At 68.5% G+C, this 25,557-nt stretch overlaps 10 protein-coding genes across 10 annotated transcripts; 5 read left to right on the top strand and 5 right to left on the bottom strand.

Moving 5' to 3' along the window:
- Positions 1-345: 345 nt before the first annotated feature.
- MICPUCDRAFT_49852 (uncharacterized protein) lies at positions 346-2,758 on the bottom strand (the record flags this gene model as incomplete). The annotated part of the gene is made up of 2 exons (XM_003054747.1): positions 346-2,362; positions 2,676-2,758. The coding sequence occupies 2 exons, from the start codon at positions 2,756-2,758 to the stop codon at positions 346-348; spliced, it is 2,100 nt and encodes a 699-aa protein (XP_003054793.1).
- A 121-nt stretch (positions 2,759-2,879) lies between these two features.
- Positions 2,880-8,069, bottom strand: MICPUCDRAFT_46107 (ult-like transcription factor). Its single transcript, XM_003054746.1, has 3 exons — positions 7,272-8,069; positions 6,796-7,070; positions 2,880-5,942 (listed from the first exon to the last, which is right to left on the bottom strand). The coding sequence occupies exons 1-3, from the start codon at positions 7,542-7,544 to the stop codon at positions 3,215-3,217; spliced, it is 3,276 nt and encodes a 1,091-aa protein (XP_003054792.1). The 5' UTR covers positions 7,545-8,069; the 3' UTR covers positions 2,880-3,214.
- Positions 8,070-8,315: 246 nt separating this feature from the next.
- On the top strand, positions 8,316-13,028 carry MICPUCDRAFT_46106 (uncharacterized protein; the record flags this gene model as incomplete). Its single annotated transcript, XM_003055293.1, has 2 exons — positions 8,316-11,591; positions 11,785-13,028. The coding sequence occupies exons 1-2, from the start codon at positions 8,351-8,353 to the stop codon at positions 13,026-13,028; spliced, it is 4,485 nt and encodes a 1,494-aa protein (XP_003055339.1). The 5' UTR covers positions 8,316-8,350.
- A 454-nt stretch (positions 13,029-13,482) lies between these two features.
- MICPUCDRAFT_49849 (uncharacterized protein) lies at positions 13,483-16,680 on the top strand (the record flags this gene model as incomplete). The annotated part of the gene is made up of 1 exon (XM_003055292.1): positions 13,483-16,680. One exon carries the CDS (start codon positions 13,483-13,485, stop codon positions 16,678-16,680), a length of 3,198 nt encoding a protein of 1,065 aa, XP_003055338.1.
- A 221-nt stretch (positions 16,681-16,901) lies between these two features.
- MICPUCDRAFT_49848 (uncharacterized protein) lies at positions 16,902-17,720 on the bottom strand (the record flags this gene model as incomplete). The annotated part of the gene is made up of 1 exon (XM_003054745.1): positions 16,902-17,720. One exon carries the CDS (start codon positions 17,718-17,720, stop codon positions 16,902-16,904), a length of 819 nt encoding a protein of 272 aa, XP_003054791.1.
- A 507-nt stretch (positions 17,721-18,227) lies between these two features.
- MICPUCDRAFT_49847 (uncharacterized protein) lies at positions 18,228-18,929 on the top strand (the record flags this gene model as incomplete). The annotated part of the gene is made up of 1 exon (XM_003055291.1): positions 18,228-18,929. One exon carries the CDS (start codon positions 18,228-18,230, stop codon positions 18,927-18,929), a length of 702 nt encoding a protein of 233 aa, XP_003055337.1.
- Positions 18,930-19,069: 140 nt separating this feature from the next.
- On the top strand, positions 19,070-19,930 carry MICPUCDRAFT_49846 (uncharacterized protein; the record flags this gene model as incomplete). Its single annotated transcript, XM_003055290.1, has 3 exons — positions 19,070-19,262; positions 19,394-19,481; positions 19,666-19,930. The coding sequence occupies 3 exons, from the start codon at positions 19,070-19,072 to the stop codon at positions 19,928-19,930; spliced, it is 546 nt and encodes a 181-aa protein (XP_003055336.1).
- An 83-nt stretch (positions 19,931-20,013) lies between these two features.
- MICPUCDRAFT_49845 (uncharacterized protein) lies at positions 20,014-22,249 on the bottom strand (the record flags this gene model as incomplete). Its single annotated transcript, XM_003054744.1, has 2 exons — positions 20,014-21,844; positions 21,996-22,249. 2 exons carry the CDS (start codon positions 22,247-22,249, stop codon positions 20,089-20,091), a joined length of 2,010 nt encoding a protein of 669 aa, XP_003054790.1. The 3' UTR covers positions 20,014-20,088.
- A 193-nt stretch (positions 22,250-22,442) lies between these two features.
- Positions 22,443-23,894, top strand: MICPUCDRAFT_49844 (uncharacterized protein; the record flags this gene model as incomplete). The annotated part of the gene is made up of 1 exon (XM_003055289.1): positions 22,443-23,894. The coding sequence occupies one exon, from the start codon at positions 22,443-22,445 to the stop codon at positions 23,451-23,453; it is 1,011 nt and encodes a 336-aa protein (XP_003055335.1). The 3' UTR covers positions 23,454-23,894.
- Positions 23,561-24,878, bottom strand: MICPUCDRAFT_61074 (uncharacterized protein; the record flags this gene model as incomplete). The annotated part of the gene is made up of 2 exons (XM_003054743.1): positions 24,552-24,878; positions 23,561-24,415 (listed from the first exon to the last, which is right to left on the bottom strand). The coding sequence occupies exons 1-2, from the start codon at positions 24,825-24,827 to the stop codon at positions 23,561-23,563; spliced, it is 1,131 nt and encodes a 376-aa protein (XP_003054789.1). The 5' UTR covers positions 24,828-24,878.
- Between the last annotated feature and the right edge of the window lie 679 nt (positions 24,879-25,557).

Genomic DNA, 25,557 nt, shown 5'->3' with positions numbered 1-25,557 from the left:
GTCGTCGTCGTCGACGCGCGATCGCGCGCGCGCGGTCGCGGTCGCGACGCGACGCGACGACGCGCGCGGTCGCGGCGCGCGACCGCGCGCGGACGCGCGCGGCAGGACGCGCGAGCTCGGGATCGCGAGGGACGTCATCGTCGTGGCGCGTGCGTGCGGTGCGCGCGAGGACGACTGCGGCGATCGTTGTCGTGGATCCAGTCACCTACTGTATGCTTCAAAATGTCAGCAAAATGTCGACTCGTGAACGAAACGCCTCGTGAATCATCTCATCATCATCATCATCATCATCACCCACCCCCCCACCCTCCCTACACCCCTCCCTACGCTCTGTCGGCCGCTCATTCAGTTGAACACCTGCCTGAGCTCGATGATCGACGCGCTGACCGACCTCACGCGCGCCATGATCGCCTCTCTCTCGTCCTCTCCCAGCCGCGAGCCGTACGCGGCGGTGAACTTATCCGGATGCCACCGGCCGATCGCCCTCAAGATCTTCTTCTTCTTCGCGTTCGCGTCGTCCTTCGGGGTCAAGAACACCAGGTTCATCGGGTTCGGCCACGGGACGTCGCGCTCGCGGATGGACCCCTCCGGCATCGAACGCATCGCGTCGAACGCTTCGAGGTGTTTCTGGTAGATCTCCTCCGTCGCCGTCGCCAGAGTGACGCCCTTGGACTTTTGCCGAATCTTTATCTCCGCCGCCGTCTTCCTCGCCATGTGCTCCCTCTGCGCGCGCTCCTCCTCTTGCTTCCGACGCAGCTCCTCCATCATCTCTTTCTGCGCCTTCTTCGTCTTGGCTCGGCGCGCTTCGAGGACGGCTTGTTCTTTGGCGCGGCGTTTTTCCGCCGCGCGTTCGGCTTCTTGACGCGCGAGCTCCGCGGCGCGCGCGCGTTCGAGCATCTCGCGCCGCCGTTTCTCCTCCGCGGCGAAGATGTCGTCGTCGTCGTCGTTCGCGTCGTCGTCGTTCGCGGTCGCGTTCGCGTTCTGCTTCGCGTTCTCTTTGCCGGCGTCCGCGTCCACGTCCATGTCGTCGTCGTCGTCGTCGTCGTCGTCGTCGACCACGATGGTGGGCTTCGACTTCGCCGCCGGTTTCGTTTTCGGTCTCGCAGCCGCCGCCGTCGTCGACGCGCCGCCCGCGCCGTAGAAGTTCTTCGCGTCGCACTCCGCGGCGTCGCCGTCGCCGTCGCCGTCGCCGGACGGCTTCCTCTGCGGCGCCGACGCGCGATCCGTCGCCTTCCTGCTCTTCACTTCCGCCTTCCACCTCGCCTGCGTCTCCCGAATCGCGTCCTCTCTCTCCCTCGTCTTCGCCGCGACCTCTTCCTTCCTCTTCGCCGCCTCTTCCTTCCTCGCCGCGGCCTCCGCTCTCCTGCGCTCCGCGAGCTCAGCCTTAAGCCGCGCGTCGTCCTCCTTGTGCCGTTTCGCCGTCTCCCACGCCTCGCGCTTCGCCTCGAGCGCCTTCCTCTGCTCCTCGAGCTTCACCGTCTCGAGCTCCCGGCGTTCGCGCTCCTTCGCCAGCGCGGCGTTCTCCTTCTCCACCGCCCTCCGCGCCGTCTCCAGCGACGCCGCGGTCGCCTTGGCCGCGTCCAGCTGCGCGTCCAACTTTTCGCGCTCCGTCTCCGCCGTTCGACGCTCGCTCGCGATCTTCCCTCGCATCGCCTCCACCTCGCGCTGCTCGCTCTCGAGCGCGCTCTTCTCCGCCGCGAGCAATCGGCGCTGCTCGCTGACCTCCTCCTTCGCGTCGCGGAGCTTATCCCTCTCCAAACGCGCGGCGGCGGTCTCCGACGCGACGGCTCGCGTCGTCGCCTCGACGTCCGCCCGCGCCGCTTCCTTCGCCGCGCGCATCTCCTCCGCGCGCCTGAGATCGTCCGACACCTTGCGCGACTTTTGCTCCTCGCGCTCGCGCTCCGTCTCCTCGCGCTTGCGCTTCTTCGCGAGCTCCGCCTCCGCGCGCTCGAGCTCGGCGGCCGCCGTCTTACGCGCGCGCTCCTCCAACTTTTCCTTCGTCGCCGAGAGCTTCGACGCGCACTTCGGGCACGGCGTCAGCGACGCGAGGTAGGCGTGCTGCGACGACGGCGACGCGCCCTTGAGCGTCGTCAGCGTCTTCATGAGCCTCGAGCACTCCGCCGGGGAGGCTTTGACGAGAACCTTGACGTTCGACTTGTCTTCGATGGTCAGCTTGCCCTCTCGGACGAATTTTCCGAAGATGGCTTTGACGTGCGACAGGTGCATGTCCGACCCCGCCTTGTCGCCGCCGAAGCGAAGGACGTACTTCTTCTTCGCGCACGCCGCGAGATGCGTCAGCGTGTGGTTCCCGGACGTCGGCGCGTTCTCTTTGTCCGAGTCCGCGAGGCGGAGCTCGACGTGCCTGCGACGGAGGAGGAAGAACGTTGAGGAGGACGAAGCGCGATCGATCGTCAGCGGGCGAACGATTCGACGCGGCGGACGAACGGGCGCCGGGGTGGGGGATGTCGCGGCGGGGGGCGGGAGGTCTCGCGACGACGTCGTGCGCGCGCGATACGCGCGGAATCGCGCGCGTCCGTCGCGAAGGAAACGAGCGACGCCGCGACGCGCGGCGACGCCGCGATGCGTCGCGGAGATTTTCAAACGAACGATTCGCGGCGACGGCGGACGCCCGTCGCGCGTCATCGTCCGAGGGACGGAACGGGCGGGAGACGCACTTGAGGGTGTTCGAGCTCGTGACGCCGTTTCGCTCGAACTTTGCGTCGACGTCGAAGCACCACATCTCCGCGGAGGGCGCCATCGTGCGCGCGTGCGGTCGTCAGTCGCGCGCGGATCGCTGTGGCGTGCCAACAACGACACGGCGAACGTTCTGTTTGTTTCAAACGAGTCGAAAATCGACGCGCGCGCGTGGACGAATTTTTAGTTTCAAATTTTAGTTTCAACGTGCCTATTTCAACGCACCACTCTTTCGCGCCTTTGAACCTGGTTGACCCATACTCGCTTTCTCGGCTCTGTACGTCTCGCGCGCGGCGCGGCGTCTGATCCACGCGCGACTGAAGCGAGTTCGTAGTCGAGGTCGTCTAAGTCACTATCAACCCCAAGTCGCGAGCGCTACTAGTGTGTGTGCTAATCGATCGATCCGATGATCCATCGAGCCCTCTCTCCGTTCCTCGGGCGCGAAAAAAGAAATTCTTCGTTCGTTCGTCTCCCTCCGTCCCCGCGTCTCCCCCTCCTCTTCCTCCGCTATCGGAACCCGCTATCGGAACGCGCCGTACCGACTCGACGGATTCTTCGGCGGAAAATTCCCCGGCGCGGGCGTCGGCGCGCCCGGGATGTGACTAAACTTGCACGCGTCGCCGTGCCGGCATCCCTTCGGGGTGTTGAAAAACGCGCAGATGCCGCCGGGCTGCTGCGGCGTCCACCCGTCGTTGAACCCGCCGCCCTGGCCCTGACCCTTTTGGCCCTGGCCCTGACCCTGGCCCTGGCCCTGGTCTCGCTGCTGCTGATGCTGCTGATGATGCGCGGCGGGGGGTCGCCCGCGAGGCATCGGCGGGTTGCCGCCGTACCCGCCGCCGTTTCCGCCGCTCGGCGGCGGCGGCAGCGGCGCCACGCCGTTGCTCGCGCCGCCGCCGCCGCCGCCGCCGCCGCCGCCGCCCTTCAGCGCCCCTGACTGCACCGACGCGAGGAGCGCCTGCAACGCGTTGGCGTCGAACCCGCCGCCCTGGCCGCCCTGCTGCTGGTGCTGCTGCTGCTGCTGCGCGGACGCGTACTGGTTCTGGTGCATCGACGACCCCTGCTGCTGCTGCTGCTGCTGCTGCTGCTGCGGTTGCTGCTTCGCCGCGACGACGGGCACCGCTGGCGTCTTCGCGTCGTCGTGCGGCGCCTCCCCCGGCGCCTCCCCCGGCGACGCGGGAATCAACGACGCCATCGCGTACGTCGTCTCCGGAACCCTGGACACGCGCTGCGCCATGCGCTTCGCCTCCGTGGACTCGCTCCCGGACTCGATCTCGACGTCTTTCGGATAGACGTACGTAACGGGCCGGCGCCACGACCCGATCGCGCGCATCTCGTTGAGGCGACGCTGACGCGTGAGATTCGCCGCGCGCGCCTCCGCGGCGAGCTCGCGCTCCTGCCTCTGCCGCGCCTTCTTCATCGCCTCCGCGTCGTCCTCCGTCTCGTTCTCGTCGTCGTCCTTGTCCTTGCCTCCGTCCGCGTCCGCGCGGGAGATCGACGGCGGCGACGGCGGCTTCGCGGCGGCGTCGTCTTTGAAGAAGAACTGCACCGCCTCGAGCGCGGTGTCCGCCGCCCACGACAGCCCCTTCTTCGCGCGCGCGCTGGTCGGCTTGCTGTACTTGAACTTCGGCGGCGGCGGCGACGCCGGCTTCGCGGGCTTGGCGCTCGTCGCCTTCGACGCGTCGCCGCCCGAGGGTTTGGAAGGGAACCCGGCGCCGCGGATGTTGATTCCGCCGAAGGAGAGCGCGGAGGACGCCGGCCGCGAGATCGTCGTCGTCACCTTCGTCGTCGTCACCTTCGTCGTCGTCACCTTCGTCGTCGTCGCGACCGAGCCAATCTTCGTGGACGACGGCGCGGGCGCGGCGATCTTCGTCGGCGCGGGCGCCGCGGGCTTAGGGTTCAGGGTCGGCTTCGCGACCGCGGGCTGCGGCGGCGTCGGGACCGCGTCGACGCGCGGGCGTTTCGCCGCCGCCGCCGTCGCGGCGGCGGCGGCGGCGGCGGCGGCGTCGCGCTTGACCCCGACCACCGGGGGCGCCGCCGCCGCTTTCGCCGCGGCCGCTTTCTTCGCCGCGGCCGCTTCCTTCGCCGCGTTCTCCGCGGTGATCATCTTCACCCACTTCGCTTTCAACTCCATCGCGTTATCCTGGACCTGAATCGTCAGATCCTCGGACTCTTTCCCCGGCGGCGCGTATTTGCGAAGCTTGTTGACAAACTTTGCAAACTCCGGGGTCTTCTCGAGCACCGCGAACGTGACCGGGAGTTTCCGCAGCGTCTTCAAAATCTTCAACACGAGCGAAGACTTGTTCGTGTCCCTCGCGGCCGCGCACCACTCGTACAGCACCTTGACGCCGTCGGAGCCGTCCACGAACGATCGCATGATGGGTTTCGACGTGCGGTGAATCACGGAGATCACGAGCGACCGCTCCGCGTTTTTCAACGCGTTTCGCATCAGCCACACGAACCGACCGGTCATGTCGATCGCCTTGATCCCCCCGGCGTCGTCCAAGAGCGGCTCGAGGTTCCTCTCGAACACGGACTTCTCGACCTCTTCCTCGTCCTCCTCTTCCGCTTTCTTGGACTTTTCCTTGGACGATTTTTTCGACTTTTTCTTCTTCTCGTCCGCGGGCGCGGCGGCGCCTTCGATCTCCGTCCCGACCGGGTGGTACCCCGTGGCATCGACCCAGCGCTTGAAGGTCTTCCCGTTAAACGCATCGCTCGTGACCACGATGCAAGAATTCTTCCAGCTCTTGGACTTTTCCTTCCCGCCGTCGCGTTCAAACGCCGCGGGCGATATCTTCCGTCCGTCCGGATACACGACGTACTCCTGCTTCTGCTTGTACCCCTTCGGGAGGACCAGCGTGCCCCTAGCCGGGCCGCAGACGAGGTCGACCCTGACCTCGGCGCTGATCCCGGTCTTCGTCGCGAACGTCACGGTCGCGGTCGCGGGTTTCGCGGACGGGGACGACGCGGCCGCGAGCGGCTTCCCGGGGAGTCCCCCGTGCGCCGTCGCGGCGGGATTTTTCTTCGCCGCCGCGGGCTTCGCCGGAGACGCGTCCAGCACGATCGGCGCCGCCGCGCTGACCGGGGACGCGCTCGCCGCCGCCGCGGCCGCGACCGCGATTTTCTCCGCGTGCGCGTCGTACAAGTGCGACACCGCGACTTTGATCTCGTGCGGTTTCAGATCGTGCTTCGTCGCGAACGCCGCGGCGACGTCGTCGGAGACGTCCTTCGAGCCGCTCGCGAGCAAGGACCTGCGGGAGAGGGGGAGGGGTTCGGGCGGGCGCGGCGCGGTCAGCGCGCGGCGTCGATAGGGGTGAGAGAGGGGCGCGAAAGGAACGAGTCCGGGAACGGAACGGAACGGAACGGAACGGAAATCCACGGCGGCGGCGCATCACGATCGGTGGACGTTGTCCGTAGGCATCTGAGATCGAAATCGAAGTTATTGAACGCCGAGTTCTTCCGTCTGTCCCTCTCGTCTTCTGTCGACGCCGCCGTCCGCGCGGCCTCTCGCCGGCGCGGACGCGCCGCGGCGTGAGCGGCCGGCGCCGCGCGCGATCGCTCTTCCCGGAGTGTGAACGACCGCGCGGCGTCTCCGCGGCGCGACGGCGTCGGCGTCGCTTGTATTTTTCTTTCTCTGGATGCGCTCGTTTCCCCGCGGCCGCCGCGGCGGCCATCGATCCGCCGCCTCCCTCGCCGACGCCGTTCGTGGATGGCTGCAGCGCGACGCCGCGTATCGCGGCATCGCGCGCGCTCTGATCCACGGCTGGTGTTTTTTGAGTTCGACTTTAAGATTGAACGCGTTCGTGACGTGAGCCGCGGGGTCCTTTCTGACTGACGTGACTTGTGACGATCCATTGAGTTGACTTGACGAGAGGCTGCGTTCTTTCGATTCTCGATTTCGTTCTACCAGACAACGTCCACTGTTTCGTTCGTTATGATGCGTGTAGACACAAGTACTATAACACTTGCGGTACGGAGATACGTCGAACGCGGAGGTTCCAATAAATAATCAACATCCGAAAGAGGTGTAGTTCAAAATCAATCGGCGGACGGGCTCTCTCGCCGTCCGAGTCGGCGTCCTGGGTCTACGAGGTTGGTACGTACTTTGCGCATGCGTCTAGTTCCTGGCGTCCGGCGAGGGAAATCTCCGCGAGTATGTCTTCCGCGTCCACGTCCTCGTTCGCGGCGTCGCTAATCGTCGTCGCGCTCGGCGTCTCTACTTTGGGGTCTTCTTCTACGTTCGCCCGCCCCGTCGGCTCGGGAGGCGCGTCTGCGATATCTTCGGCGTCGTCTTCTAATTCTTCGTCGTCATCCTCTCCCTCGTCTTCTTCCATCGCGTCCTCGGCGCGATCAGCCTCGTCGTCTTCCGAGGATTCGCTCTGCAGGCGGGAGGGGTCGACGGCGGCGGGCGCGGGTTCGGGTTCGGGTTCGGGTTCGTCGTCAGTTCCAGCGTCGCGGGGCGGGGCGGACGGACGCCGCCGACGACGATCGCTCGGGTCGGTTTTTTTTTCTCGCTCGAAGGACGCGAAGGGCGCGAAGGGCGAAGGGCGCGGCGGCTCGCGGCGTCGCGCGTCGCGCACCGCGGTGTCGCCGTCGATGTCGTCCAGATCCTCCTCCTCCTGAGGCTCGTCGTCGTCCTCGGGGCCGTCGCCGGACGGCCCGGCGTCGTCCATCTCGACGTCCGCGAGCGGCGAGGACGCGCGCGCGCGGTCGTCGTCGTCGTCGTCGTCGTCGATCGCCGCCTCCGCCTCGTCCGCGGCGGAGGGCTCATCCTCGCGCTCGCGGACGGACGCCGGCGTCGTCGCTTCCGGCTCGGCGACGTCGTCGTCGCGCGCCGTCTCCTCCGCGTCCATGACGCCGCCGATCGCGTCGATCGCGTCGACGCGCGTCCACGCCGTTCGCGCGAGACGCGCGACGGACGACGACGCCGACGACGGACGCGCTCGACCGGCGTCGGTCGAGGCGGGGTCCGATCCGAGCGAGATCCGCCGGTCCTCCTCCTTCGCGCGGGAATTAATTTCCCACGAGAGAGCCCTAAATCCACGCGACGGAGTGAACGATGTACGGACGCCGCGACTGAGCTCTGCCTAACGCGTCGCGCGTGTTTCACGACGACGCGCGCGTGGGTGACGTATCAGCGCTTCCCGGGGGGCGACAGCCGCGAGTGGCGAGTGAATGGAACGAAGGTCTCTCTCGATCTCAGAAGAACGTATCGTCCGCGACGATTCCCTCGGGCGCGACGACGAGACGGAAGCGCGCGACGGGAAGGTCAGTCCAAAAGCTTCTTCGAAACGCGCTACGCGCCTAACCTACTGCGACGTCGACGCCGCTATCTCGCGAACCCGCCGGCGACGCGCGCGCTCGCGCTGCGTGTGCCGCGGGCGTCTCGATCTGACCGCGCGCGAGGGCGACGCGACCGGGAAAAGTTTGTTGGCCGATCGCGCGCCAGCTCGGCGCGCGCGCTCGAGCCTTGAGGTATCGATCAGCGCCTCCGGCGCCCGGGGTCAAATTGATCGGCGGGCTCGATCGGGGACAGTGGTTTGAAAATCTCGCGATGTGCTTCTTGGATTCAAAATTGTCGTCGCTCGGGCGCGCGTCCAGACGGCGACGCGCGCGGAGAGACACGCACCACGCGCGGACGCCGAAGAGGACGAACGCGATGTCGTTCGCCGCGCCGAAGCTCAGGGCGGAGCGGCGGCGATACGTCATGGAGCTGACGAACCCTTCGGTCGTCCCGGAGACGCCCGCGCATCTTCTCGACGACGCGGACGACGACGCGGCGTGGGACGACGACGCGTCGCCGTTCGACGCCGTCGCCGCGGCCGGGAAGGCGACGCGGCGAATGGAGATGAAGACGCCGCCGGTCGTGACGAACGTCATGGCGAAGTTCGCGGCGAGGGACAGGGACGAGGAGAAGGACGAGGACGGCGCGGCGAAGACGGTGGCCGTGACGGACGCGTTGACGCAGAGCGTCCGCGAGGCGCTGAACGACGCGGAGCGAGGCTTGCGCGCGTCCTTGGTCGTGGACGACGCGAGGCGGAAGCGCGGCGTCGCGACCCCGACCCCGGCGGGGAAAGGGAAAGGAGGAGGAAGCGGCGCGGCGCCGACGCCGGCGACGCCGCTGGCGGATCTCGCGCGCCCGACCGAAGCGTTGGCGATGGCGTCCCTCGGCGCGGACGCGCACGACGACGAAGCGCAGGAGTACCTCAAGGGCGTCCTGAAGATGATATACGGCGGCGGCGGCGGCGGCGGCGGCGCTTCCACGGCGACGACCCCGACCCCTGGCGGCGCGCCGCCGCGGACGCCGGTCGCGGACTGGCCCGAGGCGGCGAGCGCGGCGAAGACGACGCCGCGTCCCGACCCGACGGGGCGCGACGATTCCGCGCGCGAAGCCGTCGTCGCGCGGCACGTGTTTCATCACTCCCCGGCGTCGGACGCGTCGCCGTCTTCGAACGCCGCCGCGGACGACTCGCCGACGCAGATATCGCCGATCGCGGGGAAGATCGACGCGCAGGCGGAGGCGGAGGCGAAGGAGGAGGAGGGGACGGTCGAAGACGCGGTGCCGTCGACGGAGTTTGCGTTTCAAAAAGTCGACGACGCGGCGGCGGCGGCGGCGGCGGCGGCGCGGCCCGGGCCCGCGTCCAACGTGAGCTACGGGACCCTCCGCGCGTCGCTCGGCGTCGCCGCGGAGGCTGCCGCCGCCGTGCCCGCGATGCTGAGCGAGCTCAGGGAGTTGAAGAGCAACTTCGAGGCGTTCACCGGCGGCGCCGGGGGCGCCGGCGACGGCGACGCGCCGCCGGCGTTGTCCCCCGACGACGTCCCGCCGTCGATCGTCCCGGAGCTCTCTCCCGAGCCGTCGCTGTTCGCGGACGGCGCCGAGGCGGAAGAAGACGGCGCCCAGGAGGGAAACGCGAACGCGAACGCGAACGCGAACGCGCACGACGTCTCGTTCGAAGCCCCGAGGCTGATGGCGACGGTCGCGGTGCCGACGCCGACGCCGCGGACGTCGTCGAGGGAGCGGCGGCCGTCGACGGCGCCGTCGCCGTCGCGCGCCGCCGCGTCCGCGCTGCCGCCGATGCCCGCGGTCGCTCGCGCGGCACCGAGCTCGCCCGCGAAGAAATCGTATTATCCCGGTGACGTGGACGCCACGTCGGCGCCGGGGACCAATCGCGTGTCGCTGCAGCCGCGCGCCAGAGAGGCGCTCGGCGCGTTGGACCCGGTGCGCGGCGTCCAGGTCGGCGGGCAGCCGCTGTGGAGCGCGGTGATGAACGCGCAGGTGAAGGCGCACGTCGCGCGGAAGCGCGAGGCGCGCGAGAAGGTGGAGGAGCTCCTCGGCGGGCATATCGATTACGCGGAGTTACGGAGAGCCGCGGAGTCGGCCAAGGGCGACGGGCGCGGCGGGAGTACGGTCGCCGGCGCGCAGCCCAAGCCGAGGACGCCGGAGTTTTACGAAGAGATCGCGAACGCGGCGGCGGGGATTCGAAACGACGCCGCCGCCGCGACGCAGGACCCCATGGACGTCGAACTCGACATTTACGGGTTCAAGACTGCGATTCAGGCGGAGATCGCGACGAGGATATTCGCGTCGAAGACGGCGGTGCATCAGGAGGCGGTGAAGATCATGCGAACGCTCCCGCGCGGCGCGGGGTGGTCCGCGAGACACGGCGCCGCGCGCCGGCACAAGGTGGACCCGCGCGTGAAGAAGCTCCCGGAGCAGATGACGAAGGCGTCGTCCGGCGCGCCGGTGCCGTACCCCGCTTCTTCGAACCCCGGGTCGCGCGTTGGGCCCGGCGAAAACCCCGCGGCCGCGAAGCCGACGAGCTCGTTCCTTGCCGCGCCGAGGGCGGCGTCGAAGAAGTCCGACGTCGCGAAGAAAAAGGCGGAGCCGCCGCTCACCGCGGAGAAGACGCGACCGACGCGACCGACGCGACCGACGCGACCGACGACGAAAGAGAAGGTGGAGCAGGAGGCGGCGGCGACGAAGCCCGCGGCGACGCTGACGTCGACGGCGACGTACGCGCTCGACCCGAACGGCCCGCCTCCGCCTCCGCCGACGGCGGTTCGAACGTCCTCCACGCTCGCGTCGAGACGCGCGGAGCGACACGAGGCCGCCGCCGCCGCGCGCGCGGCCGCGGAGCGCGCGAGACAGGAGGATGACGCGACGCGCGCGGGCGCGGAGAAGATGGCGGAGGAGAGACGCGCCGCCGCCGCGAAGAAGGCGAAGGACGTCGCGTTCGGTCGCAAAGTCGCCAAGCCGCCGAAGCATCCGGGGTCGAAAGCGACGGGTCGAAAGGGTCTCGCGACCGAGGTGCGACCGTTCAACCTGTCGGTCGGGAACAAGCCGAAGCCGACCGCGAACGCGGCGCCGGCGAAGAAGCGCGACCCGGACGTGTGGGAGGACCCGAACGAGACCTCTCGGTTCGAGGACGACCCGTCCGCGCAGCGCGGGACGCCCTCGAAGACGGAGGAAAAGAAGCGGACGCTGGAGGACGTCTTCGCGGACGCCGCGCGCGCGAAAGAGGCGGAGGCGCTCCGCGAGCGCGAGCGCATTCGATCGAAAGAAGCCGTGAGACAGTCTCTGATCGTCTCCACCGCCGCGAAGGTGGCCGCGCCCGCGATCGCGGCCGCGGAGGCGGCGCAGAGAAACGCGTCCGAGGCGGCGGAGGCGGCGACGAAAGCCGCGGCGGCGGCGGCGGCGGCGGAGCGGCTTCTGCTCGCGGAGACGAAGCGGCTGCGGCAACGCCGCGCGGAACTCCTCGGAGCGGGTCCCTCGGGAGAGGGAGAGGGAGAGTGCGAGGAGGGAACGTCGCGGGAGACGTTCGCGTCGTCCGAGGGCGGCGGCGAGGAGGACGACGCGCCGTTGATGGCTTCGACGTCGGACTTACCCGGGCTTATCGCACGTTCAGGCGCGTTCTATACACTGGTCCCCATACGACCCCGTTCGCGTGGTGAACGCCGATCCTTAAGGACTTTGCCCGGCGCATCTCTCCGCCCACCCCCCGCTTTCAATCCCCGTCCTCGGCGCCTTTTAACGCCAACTGACGCCTATGAACTCCACCCCGACATCGCTTCGTATGGAATGGTCCTCAGCAGGCGACGGCGACGGCGACGAGGGGGGTCCCAGGAGTGAAGGCGACGCCGGAGCTGAACCGCCGCTCGTCGTCGAGGGCGTGCCGCCGGACTCGTCGTCGCTCCGCGCGCCCGTGCTGGACCGCGGGGACGAGTCCCCTGTCGTGGACGTCGAGCCGAGCGAAGAGCCGCTGCCGTCGCCGTCGCCGGTGAAAAAATCCGGCGAGGACCTCGACGCGGTGCGCTCCGACTCCAACTCGAGCGCCGCCGCGGACGCGGACGCGAGCTCGCCCGAGGAGGCGTCGGAGAACGGATCCGATTCCGCGGCGTCGCCCGCGAAATCCGACGTGGCGCCCCCTGATTCGCCCAACATCGACGACGAGACGTTCCCGGCGTACACCGCGGCGGAGGCGAAGGACGCGCGCCTGGGCGACTCCGCGGACGCCGACGTCTTCGCGTCGAACGAGCTCACCGCGCAGCTCCCGGGCGGCACGGGCGGCACGGCGGGCGGCGCGGCGCCCGCGACGCCCGCGACGCCCGGGACGCCGAGAGACGAGGCCGTGCGCCGATTGAAAGACGCGCGGCTCGCGCGGCGGCGGGCGATGCGAAGCGACGCGCCGCCGAGCCCGGCGACGCCGCCGTCGCCGCGATCGCCCGGGATCACGTGGAGGGTGGGCACCGCGAAGCTTCCGGACGCGCTCCGCGTGCCGCTGTTCCCTGCGAACGTCGGCGGTGGTGGTGGTAACGCACTCGAAGCGAACGTTGAGACGACGACAAAGTTTACGTCCGTGCCGGCGCCGTTGACGAAGCCGGCGGGGACGGCGGAGGCGGCGGCGGCGGCGGCGGCGCGGAGAAGGGCGTCGGACGCCGTCGGCGAAGAGAAGAAGGAGAAGGCTCGGAAAGACTCCGCGGCGTTCATCGCGGCCGCGGTGAAGCGCGCCGCGGCCGCCGCGGAGAAGGAAGCCGAGCTCGCGAAGCGCGAGGAAGCGAAGAAGCGCGATTCCTCCCGCGACGAAGGCGGCGGCGGCGAGAAGGGGGCGGCGGCGGCTGGTCGCCGCTTCCTCCGCGGCGACGACCTGAAGTACGTCCCGCCGGATCGCATCACGATGGACGCGAGCGGTGCCGGCGGCGGCATCGGTCCCGGGGTCGCGCGATTTGGCGGGTGGGACACCGCGTCGTCGATCGAGTCGTCGGACTTGGAGGACGACGTCGACTTCGATTCGCGCACGGCTGGCGCGGGCGCGGACGCGGCGATTTGGGCGCGGTGAGGACGCGCCGCGGGGGACGCGAGAGGGACCGTAGGGATAGTCGGGCGTGGTGTACACATGAATGACGATAATTTATCATCGCGAGAGGCGGTCGTCTCGCCGTCGGTCGCCCGTCGTCGCGCTTCGGGAGGGCGCTCGCGAGCGACGGCGGTCGGTTTTTTTTCAAACGAGCTGTCGCGCGAAAATCGGGGGGGGACGAGCCTTTTCGGTCGCGCGAGTCTGGAATTTCGTGACATTCCGAGACGCGCACGCTATCCACGCACCCCGCACCCGCACGACGCCTTCCGCGCCGCGCGCACGCAGCACTACCCTCAACGCCATCGCTCTCGAGTCGAGCACCGCCGCGCACCTGTAAATACACGCGCCCGCCGCTGACTCCGCTCCGTCGCACGCATCGACGCGTCGCAGATCTTCTTCCGAGACGAAAAAAACCACGACACGAAGGACGATCGCGATGGCGACGACGATGACGTCTTCCCCCCTTCAAGACCGCTCGAACGACGCGAAGCTCTCGCCGTTCTCGACGCGCAGCAAGTCCGTCTTGGGCGCCTCCGCGGTCGCGAAGTCCGCGCTCTCGAAGAAGTCCAAGAGCGTCGTGTATCAAGACGAGAACGCGCACGCGACGCCGACGAAATCGTCGAAATCGTCGACATCGGCCGCCGAAAAGTCCCTCGACAAGGTCGCGGACGAGAACGACAAACTCCGCGACCTCAACAAGCGCCTCCTCGCGGAGCTCAAGAACGCGCGCGTCAGCGCGAAGGACGCCGCCGACGCCGCCGCCGCGAACGCGTCCGCGAGCGTCGAGAACGGCGAGTCCGTGGAGAAGCTCACGACGCAGAACGACGCGCTCCGAGAGCTTAACCGCAAGATGATCGCGCACCTCAAGGCGGCGAAGCTCGAGGCGTCGTCCTCCGCGGCGGAGATCGATTCCCTCAGAGCCGCGAACGAGGCGTCGTCCAAGGAGCTCGCCAAGGCGCTTCAGAAGGCGGAGACGAAGTACGCGTTTCAGATCGCGGACGCGCTCACCGCGACGGCGAAAGCGCAGGAGGCGGCGGCGAAGGCGAACGCGCACGCGGCGGATCTTCGCGCCTCCGCCGACGCGGAACGCCGGGACTCGGCGACGTTGAAGTCGCTCAACGACCGCGCGCTCGCGGAACTCAAGGAGTCTCGAGACGCGATGGAGTCGATGAACGCCGCGGGGGCGACGCTCTCGGAATCGATGAAGCTCGCGGAGTCGCAGCGCGACGGGCTTCAGGCGACGAACGCGTCGCTGACGACGGAGCTGCGCGCGGCGAAGAAGGCGTCCGCCGCCGCCGTCGCCGCCGCGGAGGCGAACGTTCTCAAAAAGCACGCCAAGGCGATGCAAGAGGCGAAAGTCGCCGCCGCTAAGGAGAACGAGATGCTGCGCGAGGTGAACGCGAAGCTCGTGAGGACGCTGAAGCAGGCGCAGGCGGACTCGGTCGGCGTCGCGGACGCGGGTGACCAACTCAAGGCGCTCAACGCGAAACTTCTCGCAGAGTTAAAAAAGGCGCGCGCGGAGGCCAACGACGCGAAGAACAGCAGCGAAGGCTCCGCGAAGGCGGCAGCCTCGGCGCACGAGATGCTGAAGAGCGTCATCCACGCCCGAGCGGAGCTCCTCGCGGCGAACGCGCAGGCGCTGAGCGAGCTGCAGTTTATGAAGGAGGCGTCGGAGGCGCACGCGGCGCACGCCGTGGACGCCGCGGCCAGACTGTCGGACGCGGAGCATCAACGCGACTCGCTCAAAGCGCTCAACGTGAACGTGCTGAACAAGCTCAGGGAGGCCAAGGCGGAGACGGCGAAGGCGGCGAGCGACGCGGCCGCGGCGCTGAAGCGGCACTCCGAGCTCGCCGCCGATCGCGAACGCGTCGAGGAGCAACGCGCGAATTTGCAAGAGCTGAACCGCCGGCTCATCAGCGAGGCGCGACGCGCGCGCGCGGAGTTTGGCCGCGCGGAGCTCGCGCGCGCGCAGATGGAGAAGGCAAAGGAAGACGCGGAGGCGAGCGTTAAGGCGCACGCGGCGAACGCGGAGGCGCTGAAGGCGCAGGTTGCGGAGAAGCACGCGGAGCTCGCGAGGATTGAAAAACAAACCGCGAAGAAAATCGCGGAGAAGGAGATCGCCGTCGCGAAAGCCCAAGCCGCGGAGGCGGACGCGGAAGCGAAAGCGGCCGCCGCGCAGCTCACGATGAACGGTAACTTGGAGTCGCAGAAGAAGGAAGCCGCGGGGGTGCTGGAAAAGGTAACGCAAGAGAAACAGGCGTTATCTTCCCGCTTGGAGATTGCCCTCCAGGAGCTCCTCGAGGAATCCGCGGCGCTGAAAGACGCGAGGGAGAGCGTCAAGTCGCTCGACGCGAAGCTCCACGCCGCGGCGTGCGAGCTGAAGGACTCCTGCGCCGGCCTCACCGCCGCCTCGGACGCGCTCGTCGCCGCCGCGGAGGCGAACGCGGCGAAGGACAAGCGCGTCAAGATGCTCGAAAAAGAATGCGTAAAGCTGACCAACGCCTTCGCCGAGTCGGAGGAAATTCACCGAATGGACCTCGAAGCCGCGGTGGAGGCGCACGCGCAAGAGACCGCGAAGACGGAGAAGCTGGAGAACGTCCTCAAGATGACGAAGATCGCGGCGACGCACAAGCACGAGCAGCACAAGGCGACGACGGCGAAGCTGCACGGCGAGATCGCCGGCGCGAAGAAGGCGGAGGCGGCGGCGAAGGCGCTCGCGAGAGCCGAACGCGACGCCGCCGCGGATGCGACGAAAACGCGCGACGCCGCGGCGAAAGAGGCGGCGCGCGCGAACGATCGCGCCAAGGCGGCGACCGCGGACGCGCTCGCGGCGAAGGCCGCCGCGAAGGAGGAGACCGCCGCGGCGAAGCGCGAGATCGCCGACGCGAAGAAGAACGCGGCGCGGAGCGCCAAGGCGAGCGCGGCCGCCGCCGCCGCCGCCGCCGCCGCGGAGAAGCGCGCGTGCGCCGCGGAGAGAGAGATGGCTGCCGCGGCGTCGCGCGCGGCCAAGGCGGTGAAAGCCGCGGAGGACGCCGCGACCGCGAAGGTTGCCGTAGCGGACAAACGACTCGCGCAGACGATGGCCAAACACGCGGCGTCGGAGCACGAGGCGGCGACGCAGCGCGCGGCGGCGGCGAAGCTCGAGTCCGCGCTCGCCGCGGCGAACGCGGCGCTGACGACCGCGAACGCCGCGAACGCGACGCTTCGCGAGCAGGACGCGAAGCGTCACGAGAAGGAGCTCGCGCGCGTCGTCGCCAAGGCGGACGCGCACGTCGCGGAGCTCGCGGCGGAGCTCGTCGCCGCGAGGGCGACGGTGAACGCGGCCAACGCGGAGTTGGCGAGGAGGTCGAACGATCTCCGACGCATGAAGGAAATCTCCGGGTCGGTGTCGCGGTCGCTCAAGGCGGACGCCAGCGACGCCGCCGCGCGCGCGGACGCGATGTGCGTCGAGGTGACCGGGCTCGAGATGCGGACGGAGAGCCTCGAGAGCGCGCTGAAGGCGGCGGACGCGGCGTTGGCGGCGGCGAACCGCGAGAAGTGCGCGGCGAAGCGGCGCGAAAAGTTTGCGCTCTTCGGCCTCGCGATCGCGGCGGTTCGCGCGCTGCTGAGCGCGTTGGCCAAGGCGCGTAAGTGATTCGATTCGAACCGAATCCGTTAGGTGACGTGACGTGCGCGGTGCGGTGCGCAGTGCGGGGGTGGGTGGGTGTTGTGGGTGTTGTGGGTGGGTGGGGCGTTTCTCTTTTCATCACGCGCGGCGGCGACGCCGTCGTTTGTTCAACTCGGGACTGGAAGGAAAATAAACTTTCATCAAACTTCTTCCTCTTCTACTCGTACGCACTCGCTACCGTACGCTCATCACTCCGGGTCCTTGAAACTCGTGACGAGCCGTATCCCCTTCGACGTGCACGTCGCCGTGCTGTTCGGCGTGAAGATCACGTCCATTCCGACGTCCCGCGCACCCACCGGCAGCGTCCCTTGCAACAAGATCTGCTCGGTAAACGACAGCCCGATCAGCGTCGGCGTCGTCCACTGCTTCTCTTTGCATCGCCTGTCGTACGCGGTCAGGAACGCGTCGTAGAAGCCGCCGCCGCGCCCCAACCGGTCGCCGTTCGGCGTGAACGCCATCCCCGGGACGACGATATAATCCAGAGGGACGTCCTCGTCGTCGTCGTGCATGACGTCCTCGCGCGGCGCGCCGTCCGCCGTCGTCTCCGTCGGCTCCAAGATCTCCACCCCCTTGAAGAGCTCCTTCGCGACGAGATCTTTCGCGCGATCGGTCACGCGGAGGAAGCGCATGCGCGGCGGCGTGTCGTCCTCCGCGTTCGCCGCGCCGTCCACGACCGGGACGTACACGCGCGAGTACGGCAACCTCAGCGCGGCGTCGATGATCGGCGTGGCGTCCACCTCCATCAGCTTCTCGCACGGCACGTACAGCGCGAAGCGCTTGTCCTCGCGCTCGTCGTCGCTCGCGCCGACGCGGAAGCACGGCAGCGTCGCGAGCAGCCGCGACGCGATCGCGGCGCCGTCCTCCGCGCGGCGCTCCGCGCTCATTTCTCGGAGCGCTTCTTTCACCTCCTTCCTCGTCGCCTTCTTCTTCTCGCGGAGCTCAGCCTCGACCGCGGGGTTCGGACGCGACCGCCCCCACGCGTCCGCGAACCTCGAGCTGGAGCCCATGACGGCTCGCGTCGTCGTCGAGACGGACGGCGTTCGCGATCGCGGCGACGACGACGACGACGACGACGCGAGGCGCGGCGGGTGGAGACGCGCGCGCAACCCGCGCGAGGAGGACGACAACGACGTCGCCGCGCGGACGAGTTTCGCGGCGTGATGCGGGCGCATGCGCGCGCGGGGGGGACGGGGCGCGGGGAGTCTGTGCGCGTTGTTAGTCGCGTCAGCGGTGGTCGCGCGCGCGCTCGTCGCTTCGCGCGACGAGCGCGCGGCGCGGCGCGGCGCGGCCTGGACCAAGGAAGGACGAACAGCGTCCTCTCATCAGGTCGAACGCGCCCGTCGACATCTCGTCACTCGACGGCGCGCGCTCGCCCGACGCGTCGCACGCGTCACCGGCGCGCTCCGCGTCCGTCGTCGCGCGTCGAAAGCGAGGCCGCTCGCGAAGGCGCGCGGGAGGCGGCGTCGAGGCGAGGGCTCGATCGAGCGGCGCGCGAGCGACCGAATAATTCGAGAATGGTGCACGCGAACTTTTTAGAATCGCTCTACTACGGCGGCGACGTCGCCGCCGCCGCAACCGCGACGTCCGCGCTGGGGCAGTCCCCGGCGCCGTCGTACGCGTATGGCGCGTCGCTCGGGGCGAGCGCGTACCCGCCGCCGCCGCCGCCGAGCGCGGACGACACGCACTGCTTCGTCGAAACCCACGACGCGTGGAGAGGCGCGGAGGTTCTCACCATCCTCGCGATCCTCGCCATCGTCGCGGGAGCGATCCCGCAGTATATCAAGCTGATCGTCCTCGCCACGGACAAGGGGAACTCGCTCACCGCGCTCGCGCTTCTGAACGTCTCCGCGGTGACCGCGACGCTGAACATCTTCATCCTGCACTACGAGCAGATCAAGCAGTGCGTCCGCGGGGACATGGGATTCGACGACTGCAACACGTCGCTGCTCACGTTTTACTACACCGCGACGTGGACGATCCTGTGGTTCCCCGTGTACACGCTCGCGGCGAGGTACTGCTCGGACGAGGAGACCGAGGAGGTTTGCGGCGCGACGCGGACGCGGAGGCAGAACGCGAGGATCGGGTTTTGGGCGCACGTGATCCCGTGCGTCGGACTCGCGGCGCCAGTCGTCGGCATGGTGTTACGCGGGAACTGCTACGAGTACGAGGTGCGTTCTTCTCACACTGGTTCCCATACGACCGCGCTGGCGTGGTGAACGCCGATCCTTAAGGACTTCGCCCGGCGTGTCTCTCCGTCGCTCTCGTCCAATCAAACATCCACGTCATCAAATAACTAACCAATCACATCACTTCCCGCCACATCACCCACCAATCAAACGACCCTGAGACGTACGCGATGACGCTAGGCGTGGTCAACGGCGTTCTCGAGGCGACGCGGTACCTGCCGCAGGTGTACAGCTCGTACGTAAACAAGGGCAGCGGGAGCTTGTCGTACGTGCGGTTTTTTCTGTGCATCGGCGGCGGGCTGGGCGCGACGATACAGAAGCTCGTCCTGGGCGCGTTCTATACACTGGTTCCCATACGACCGCGTTCGCGCGGTGAACGCCGTTCCTTGAGGACTTTTGCCGTCGTTCCTCTCCGCCCAGGGTCCCTCGCTTTCGATCCCGACACACCTCGACGCCTTTCAACTCCGCTTCTGACGCCTTTCAACTCCACCCAGGCGAGGACATATCGACGTGGCTGCCGCCGCTCGTCGGGCACGGGTTGGAGGTTGTCATCTTCGTCATGAACCTGTATTACGACCTCAGGTGCGTTCTATACACTGGTCCCCATACGACCGCGTCGGCGTGGTGAACGCCGTTCCTTAAGGACTTTTCCCGGCGCATCTCTCCGCCCACCCCTCGCTTTCAATCCCCGACCTCGATGCCTTTGAACTCCATCTGACGCCTATGAACTCCACCCCGACGTTCGCTCGTATGGAACGACCCTCAGCAGAGGCCAAGGGATCATCGCGACCGGGAAGGGCCCCGGGAAGTACAAGGGGGGAGGACCCGGCGACAGAGCGGACGAGACGACACCGCTGGTGGAGCGGATGCGCTCGATGCGACGGGATGGCGGCGGCGGAGGCGGAGGCGGCGGCGGCGCGGGGATGGGGGACGGCGACGGCGACGGCGACGGCGACGGCGACGGGTTCTCGTATCCCAAACGCGGGTGTTTCAGCACCCCGCTCGGGCGGAAGATCATCAAGTACATGTGACGCCGGACGCTCGTGGAGTCGTCCCCCCGGTCGGTTCGCGCGTGGTCGTGGTCGTGCTTTAGCGCCGTCGTTGATGTTTTGTTGGTTGTCGAGTTGCGTCGCGTTGTTATTGATACGTGTACTCGTATTATTATTCGAGATGTTCGATCAAAGCAAACTCACGCCGCCGCCGCCGCGGCGGCGTCCTCCGCGTCCGACTTCGTCTTCCCCCTCGCCGCCGCCGCCGCGCCGTCGTTCCGCTTCTTCCTCTTCGCGAACGCCATCTGCCACGCGCGCTTCACCCCCCCCGTGGCCGCGCCCGCGCCCGCCCCGCGCGCGCGCGCCCTCGGCGTCGACCCCGTCGCGAAGTTGACGATGCCCGCGTTGACGCCGTCGGGATCCGGCTCCAATAGAAACCCGCCGTGCTGCCACTGCGGCTGCACGACGACCGCGCACTTCGGCCACGCGCGCGTGAACCGCGCGTGTATCTCGTCGGACGCGACGATGTCGTCGAGTCCGCTCAACACGACCATGTCGCGCTCGCACAGCGGCCCGCGTTCCCACGATTCGTGCGGGAATATTAAGCGCTTCATCAGCTGTTGCACATTGGCGTCGCCCTTCACGAACCACGACGCGAGGACGAGGTTCGCGACGCTCATGGGCTCGCCCGGGTCCGCCGCGCGCGCGAACAAGTGCTCGAGCATCTCCGTCCACGTCGCGAGGTGGTCGTCGTGGCCGTATCGCAGGTAAGACCCGAACGAAGGGAGGAAGCACACCGGGTCCACGTAGACGCATCGCCGGACGCTGTCGGGGTGATGCCGACGAAACGCGGTGAGGACGACGGTGCCGTAGGAGTGCGCGATGACGTCGCACGTGTGCCGCCGCGGTGTCGTCGTCATCCTCTCCTTCTTCCCTCTCTTCGGTTCTCCCTCGGCCAACGCCGCCCTCGCCTCGCGCGCCGCCTCCGTCGTCGCGCGTTCGAGAAAATCCGCAAACTCGCCCGGATGCGGGTACCTATGCCCCACGTCCGCGCCGTAGGAGATGTTCGGCCACTCCGGGGCGACGACCGGGCGGTCCCTCGGCAGCGACGCGATCCAGTCCGCGTACGGCGCGATGCCGATGCCTAGGCCGTGGAGAAATACGATCGGATCGTACGGCTCCGCGTCGACTCGACGACGACGCGTCTTCGTCTTCTCCCCGTCGTCGTCGTCCGAAGCGGCGTCGGCGTCGGCGTCGGGATCCGAACCGTCGCCGCCGCGACGGTTCGTATTCACATCCACCCCCCGCGTCCACAGCACCGCGCCCGTGGCGTCGTCCTTCACCGCGCGGAACCCCGCGTTTCGTAATCGCCGCGCGGAGTACGCGCGAAAGCCGGCGATCACCGCGCGCAGCGGAATCGGTTTGTAATACGCGTTGAGCTCGAAGCGGTTCGTGCGTATGAAATCGATCCCGTCCGCGAGGTCGTTCTCCGCCTCGACGCCGCCGAGGGACGAGCCGCCGCCGAAGACGAGCCAGTCGCGGATCGCGCTCGCGCGCGTCGGCGGCGGTTTCGGTTTCGACGTCGTCGTCGTCGTCGTCGTCGTCGTCGTCGTCGTCGTCGTCGTCGACTCTTTCTCTCTCCTCTCCCCCGCCCCTCCCTCGCCCGCGGCGTCGTCCGCGCGAAACTTCAGCCCGCTCGTCTTCTCCAGACTCCTCAGAAGCGCCTCGGACTTGCGCGTCACGTCGCTCGGGTACTCCCCTCCCTCGAACTCGTCCGTCTCCTTCGCGGTGAGGAAGTACGAGATCATCTCCACGGCGCTCCTTCGCGGGATGGACTCCGGGGGCGTGTCGTTGAACGCGTCCGTGAACAGCCGTCGCGGGTTCGGCTCGTGCTTTAACTCCCTGGCGAACCATCGGTAGTGGCCCTCGTAGTCGAAACCTTCCTCGAGCTTGCGGCTGATGAAGATTGAAGATTTTCGGGGGAGGAAGGGGGGGGGAAGGTCATCAGCGATCGGTGGGATCGGCCGCGAGGAAGAAACCAGACAGACGCGTTTGTATTTTTTTTTCGAACGACGACGGACGGGCGGCGACGCCGCGCGGCGCGCACCTCTTCGCGGAGTCCATGTCCGCGACGCGGTAGCGATGCGACGTGAAGCACCACGCCTCCGCGGCGGCGTACGCGCCCGCGAGCCCTCTCGCGACGCGCCACCGCATCGTGCTCCGCGCCTGATCGAAGTGCTGAGTAGGACGCGTCGTGGTTCGCGATCTCGCATCGCAGATCTCGGCTTCTGTTCGCGCGCCTCGGCCTGAGCGCAGCAGGTGCCCTCTGACGGCCACTCGCGGTGGCGCCCCGCCGCGCATGCCGCTCGGCTCGCGCGCGCCGACCCCCGCGCCCTCGCGTCTTCGCCCTCCGTCGCACCGCGCGCGCCGTCCCCCCGCGCCGCGCGGCGGTTCGAGAAGACGCGCCGGCGGCGGCGCGGCGGCGAGGGCGAACGCGGAGGAGCGCGCGGTCCGAGGCCCGATCCTCGGCCGCCCGCGAGACGGCAGCGGCAAGATGGAGCTCGTCCGCTCGTGGCTCGGCGTTCCCGCGGACGGCGCGGTGGAGACCCTCAGCGTGATGTGCGCGCACTGCAACGCGAAGCTCACGCCTACGCAGCTGGACTACGACTGCGTCCGCGCGCGGCTCCCGGACGAGCTTAATCGCGCGTTCGCGCCGTTGGAGCGCGACGACGCGACGAACGCGTTTTTGATGCGTAGCAGCCGTCGCCCGTACGTCGTGAACTGGGGCGCGTCCGTCGCGTGCTCGTACCTGCGGAAGCGCATGTCGCTGACGGACGCGAACGCGATCTTGGGGAGGGGGAAGATGCACGTGCTCTCGCGCGCGCACGTGGAGGATCTGCTGGGGAGGAAGAGGGCGTCGAACGGCGGCGGCGGCGGGGACGCCGGATGCGGCGGCGGCGGCGGCGGCGGCGGCGTGCTTCTCGACGTCGGCGCCGGCGAGGGCGAGGTCACCGAAAAACTGCGCGACGGCGGCTGCTTCGACGCCGTCGTCGCGACGGAGGTGTCGCCGCCGATGGTGAAACGCCTGAAAGACAAGCGTTTCGATTGCGTCATCGGCGCCGCGGACGTCTCCGGCGTGTTCGACGCCGCTCGAAACGAAAACGTGAAACGGCTCTCCCCCGACGGTTTCGACGCGATCGCGCTCCTCAACGTCCTCGACCGCTGCGACACGCCGTTCACCTTGCTCTCGCAGCTGCGCGGGATGTTACGCCCGGGCGTCGGGCGGTTACTCCTCGCGGTCGTGATTCCGTTCCGGCCGTTCGTCGAGGACGGCAACTCGAACCGGCCGCCGAGAGAGCGACTGCCGCTGCCGTCCGACGGCGGCTGGGAGGACGGCGTGAGCAAGCTGTGGAGCCTGGTGTTGAAACCCGCGGGGTTTAAGATCGAGAGGCTGGCGAGGGTGCCGTACATCAGCGAGGGGGATCAGAAGCACGGCGCGTACGTGTTAGACGACGCGATATTCGTGCTCTCCCCGGCGAGCGGCGACGACGACGACGCGAGTTGAGCCGTCGCGGGGTGCGACATACGACTATCACACCTACTAGTACTTTAAATAGCACGCGTTCGACTAGTACGGAAGCACATCACGGCGATGCGGCGCCCGTCGCTCGGTCACCGCGCGAAGAGGTTCATGTTGTCCAGGCCGTACTTGTCGAGGAACGACGCGTTGCCGCGCGGTTTCGATCGTCGACCGCCGCCGCCGCCGCGACGCGCTCTGAGTTCGTCTCTGATCTTCTCGCGCTGCGCCTCCCTCGCGCCGTCGTCGTCGTCGTCGTCGTCGTCTACGGTCACGGCGCGCATCTTCGCGGTCGTCTCGGCGACGGTGGGCTCCGCCTTCGAGCTCCATCTTCGCGCGGGCGCCGCCGGCGGCGGCGGCGCTGCCTCCGCCGCCGCCTTCGGAGACGACGACGCCACCGACATCGCCGCCATCTTCGCCGCGACGTCGTCGCCGCCGCCGCCGCCACCGTCTCTTCCCCCCCTCTCCTTCCCTCCCCCCAGCATCGCTCGCGCGCCGTCGCCGATACTCGCGTCCGCTGGCTTGCGCCCTCGGTCGTCCACCGCGCCGACGTCCGCGCCGGCGACGATCAGACGGTACAACGCCGCGAGTTGGTTCGTCTTCGACGCGAGGTGCGCGGGCGTCTCCCCGGTCGCCGCGAGGCGCGCGTTTAACAACCCCTCTTTAACGCTCTTCCCCGAGCCGTTTAACACGTCGCGAAGGAGCTCGTCGCGCCCGTTCAGCGCGGCGTAGTGCGACAGCGTCCACCCGCTCGTCGTCGCGTCCGCGGCGGAGGCGCCGCGCGCGAGCAACGTTCGGATCGCGTCTCGCGCGCCGTACGCCGCGGCCCAGTGCGCGGGCGCTTCCCCGACGGCGTCCCTCGCTCTCGGGTCCGCGCCGGCGTCGATGAGGACGTCGCACGCCGCCGCGCGGTTCGCCGCCGCGGCGTAATGCAGCGGACGCGCGCCGCCCTGCGCGGAGAGGGGATGGGAGAGAGGGAGAGAGGGACGATGTGCTGTGAGAACGCGCGTTCGCGTTCGCTTCTGCGGAAGACCAAAGACCAGCGCCCGACGGGGGATCTGGCTCGAAGCTTCGGGGGCCGCGCACCGCGTCTCGCGCGTTGACGTCCGCGCCCTCGCTCAGGAGGTACTTCACCATGTCCACGTGCCCGCGCTCGGACGCGATGTGCAGCGGCGCGCGCAGCATCAAGTCCGCGGCGCGAGCGTTGACGTTGACGCACTCTCGCGCGCTCTGAAACGCGCGTCGCTCGACCCACCGCTCGACGACGTCCATCGCGCGCGACACGTCCCCTCTCGACGCCGCGTCGTGCAGCGCGCGCTCCGTCGGCATCGCGTCGGACGTCGCGCGTTCGAGGGCGGGCATCGCGGCGACGCGAGCGCGGACGCGCTCGGTCAACTACGGCGTCGTCCTCGGTGATGTTAACTCTGATGTGAGATCGCTGGCAACGGTTCGTCGTCGACGTTGGGGGAATAACTTCATCAGTCGCGACGGCGCGGATGGACTGGTACCCGAAGACGACCGCGGAGATATCCGCGGCAGTCCAGGCGCGGCAGAAGCCGGTGAATCACAACGTTGCCATCGAGAGCTACTTCGCGGCCGCGGATCAGATCGGATGCCAGGCGCGTCCCCGTCCCTCCGTCGCGTCCGTCCGCCACCTGTCCCGTTTTTCTTCGGAGATTCATTCGCTCCGCCCCGCCCGCCCGCTCGTCTTCCCCTCTCCCCGCCGCCGTCGCCGACCCTCTCTCCGCGCGCCGTCGCGCCACAGGCGGCGATCTACCGCGAGGAGAAGAACCAGCAGGAGCTGTTCAGGATCCTCATGACGTACTGCGGGTTCGTCGTCGAGGTCGCGGGGAAGCATCGCGACTGGAAAACGAGCGCGCAACTCGCGCGATGCGTCGCGTACGAGAAGGAAACGCTCGAGTGCATGAAGGAGATGGAGCGGATCAAGCCGGGGATCAACGCGGAGGCGGAGGCGTTTCGATTGAACCTGCCGGAGCCGCCGAGGACGCGGCCGCCGCCCGTGGCGAGCGCGACGGCGGGACTGGCGACGGCGGCGACGACGACGGCGGCGGCGGCGGCGGCGATGGGACGA

This window comes from Micromonas pusilla (assembly GCF_000151265.4).
Source record: "Micromonas pusilla CCMP1545 genomic scaffold MICPUCscaffold_1, whole genome shotgun sequence".
Lineage (NCBI taxonomy): Eukaryota > Viridiplantae > Chlorophyta > Mamiellophyceae > Mamiellales > Mamiellaceae > Micromonas > Micromonas pusilla.
Note: the sequence above shows the minus strand (reverse complement) of the source record. Positions and strands in the feature narration are given on the sequence as shown.

What these genes read in the sequence shown, in the direction of transcription:
- MICPUCDRAFT_46107 (XM_003054746.1), bottom strand. Translation starts at nt 7,544, where the DNA reads ATGGACGCGGAGGAGACGGCGCGCGACGACGACGTCGCCGAGCCGGAA. An exon ending in ACATCGACGGCGACACCGCG is followed by an intron (nt 7,071 to 7,271) that starts GTGCGCGACGCG and finishes TCCCGCCTGCAG; the next exon opens with AGCGAATCCTCGGAAGACGA. An exon ending in GAACTAGACGCATGCGCAAA is followed by an intron (nt 5,943 to 6,795) that starts GTACGTACCAAC and finishes CCTCTCCCGCAG; the next exon opens with GTCCTTGCTCGCGAGCGGCT.